A 1,869-nucleotide genomic window follows, 5' to 3' on the forward strand; every position below is an offset into this window, starting at 1 on the left:
TGCCTCCAGGGCTCCTTCCCAGTGGCGGGAAGGCCAATACACGCCAGTCCCATGCTGGGATGGGATGCTTGTGAGCACTTGCTGGATGAGACCACCTCCCAAAGCCAAGACCCTCCCCAGGGCCTTGTCCCAGAGCCGCTGGTGATCAGGATGTTGCCTCCCCCTGGGGTCCTGGGGCAGCACAGGGGTGCTTAGGCATCATCATCACCAAATACCCTGTGCCCAATGAGGTATCCTAGCCCAGCATTACCTCACTGCCATGGCCTCCCATAGGCTACGAGCCTGACGAGTTTACTGAGGGAACACTGAGTCATCACCACCTACATCATCATCATCATCATTGCCTGGGGATGCCCGTGGCCCAGGGATCCCCGCTGCAACCTGTCCCCCAGCCCCAGTGCCCGGGCCCAGTCTGATGCTACCTTGGCCCAACCAACCCTGCAGCCGGGACACCCACCAGAGCCAGCACTTCCCAGCTCCCCGGGGCACTCAGATAGTCCTAAAGCCCCTGGATGTGTCAGAAGGTCTGGAGACATCAGCAGGGCTGGGGAGACAGAAGGGACCTCCCTCTTAAGACCTGCCCAGGGCCTGCTGTCTCCCTGCCTCTCTACATCTCTTCTTTCCCAAATCTTATTTAGAGCCCAGGAAGAGATGATGAAAAAGAACAGAGAAGAGGGCTCGAAAAGCTGCCTCAGCTTCCTATGAGCTCTAGCTCAGTCATCTCTGCCATCTCTCCCAGCTCCTGCCTCTTGCCACATCAAAAGGCATTGCCATAGCGACGCTCCACATGTTGCTGATGGAGACAGGCCAGGTCACCCCTTCTCCATGGCCACCTCCTCCTCTACGGTCCCCTCTTCCTTCCTCCCTGCTCCTGGCTACAGCCACTGTGCAGAAGGGTTGGAAACAGGGACCCCGGATTGGGGACATGCTACTCCACTTCCCCTCTCCAGGCTGCAAACAAAGGACCAAGGCTCAGTCCCCCATTTCCAGCCCCTGTTCCCTCCCAGGAGACTGCTCCTGGAGGCCCCCAGAGGAGCACAGGGTGGGGGTGCCCCATTGCAAGCAGATGGCTCCTGCTCCATCCCTGCCTTCAGCTGCTTTCCCATTCCCTGGGGCACGATGGCATTTTGCCTGCCGAGCTGTGCTCTCTCGTGTTCTCTGGGTACAGCCTGGCGCTGCGGGGCCCAGGCCACGGCTAAGATGGGATGCACAGGCGGGAGGCAGGTGAGGATGAGGATGAGGATGAGTCCTACGGGGTGCAGCCTGCAGCCCCCCCTGTCCTGGATGGAGTGGGGAAAGCCTCCAGAAGATCCTCCTAAACTGTCTTCAAACCGTGTGGAGCTTTTATTTTGGAAAGAGACAAACAAGGCAGTAGGGAGTATAGGTGGGTGGGCAGCATCATGCTCTGGCTCATCCCAGATAACCCAAGTCTGTCTGCAACAGAGCAGCCCAAACACTGCTCAGAGCCCTCTGCCTTTCAGCTGCCCCACAGACCCACGGGCACGGCTCACTCACAAAATCCCCTGCACCCTGGGCTGGGGTACAGCAAGCTGCTTAGCTCATATCCAGCAGCCCCACTGCCCTGTCCCCAGCCCTGAGGGATAGGCATGCTCATTCCTACCTCTCCCACTCCTGTTTGCACGATCTTCAGGCCCAGCTCTGACTCCAGTTCTGTCTTCGATTGCTCTGCGGATGGAGATGAGATAGTCAGAGGAGTGCTCCCCCTCCACCCAGGAGAACCTCTCAGAGACAGAGCCAAGGGAAGCCCCCAAGAGCTGTCCATCCCACCCCAGCTCCCCAGTTCAGCCAAGGGCATTCTGACGTATGGTAGGATCCCCCACTTCTCAGCCTCTGGGAAGGAGTATCCCC

The 1,869-nt window shown here is 59.0% G+C and overlaps 1 protein-coding gene across 1 annotated transcript in view; it reads right to left on the reverse strand.

Annotated features, from left to right (window-relative positions):
• The window catches only part of PTPRN (protein tyrosine phosphatase, receptor type, N), a gene marked incomplete at its 3' end in the record, with an annotated part of 8,737 nt that overhangs the window by 3,656 nt on the left and 3,212 nt on the right, over positions 1 to 1,869 (reverse strand). Inside the window, exon 9 of the mRNA XM_009866782.1 lies at positions 1,622 to 1,680. Within this exon, the coding sequence (XP_009865084.1) occupies positions 1,622 to 1,680 (59 nt within the window). The remainder of the gene's footprint in view (positions 1 to 1,621; positions 1,681 to 1,869) is intronic.

The sequence above is a fragment of the Apaloderma vittatum genome, unplaced genomic scaffold, assembly GCF_000703405.1.
Source record: "Apaloderma vittatum isolate BGI_N311 unplaced genomic scaffold, ASM70340v1 scaffold26683, whole genome shotgun sequence".
Lineage (NCBI taxonomy): Eukaryota > Metazoa > Chordata > Aves > Trogoniformes > Trogonidae > Apaloderma > Apaloderma vittatum.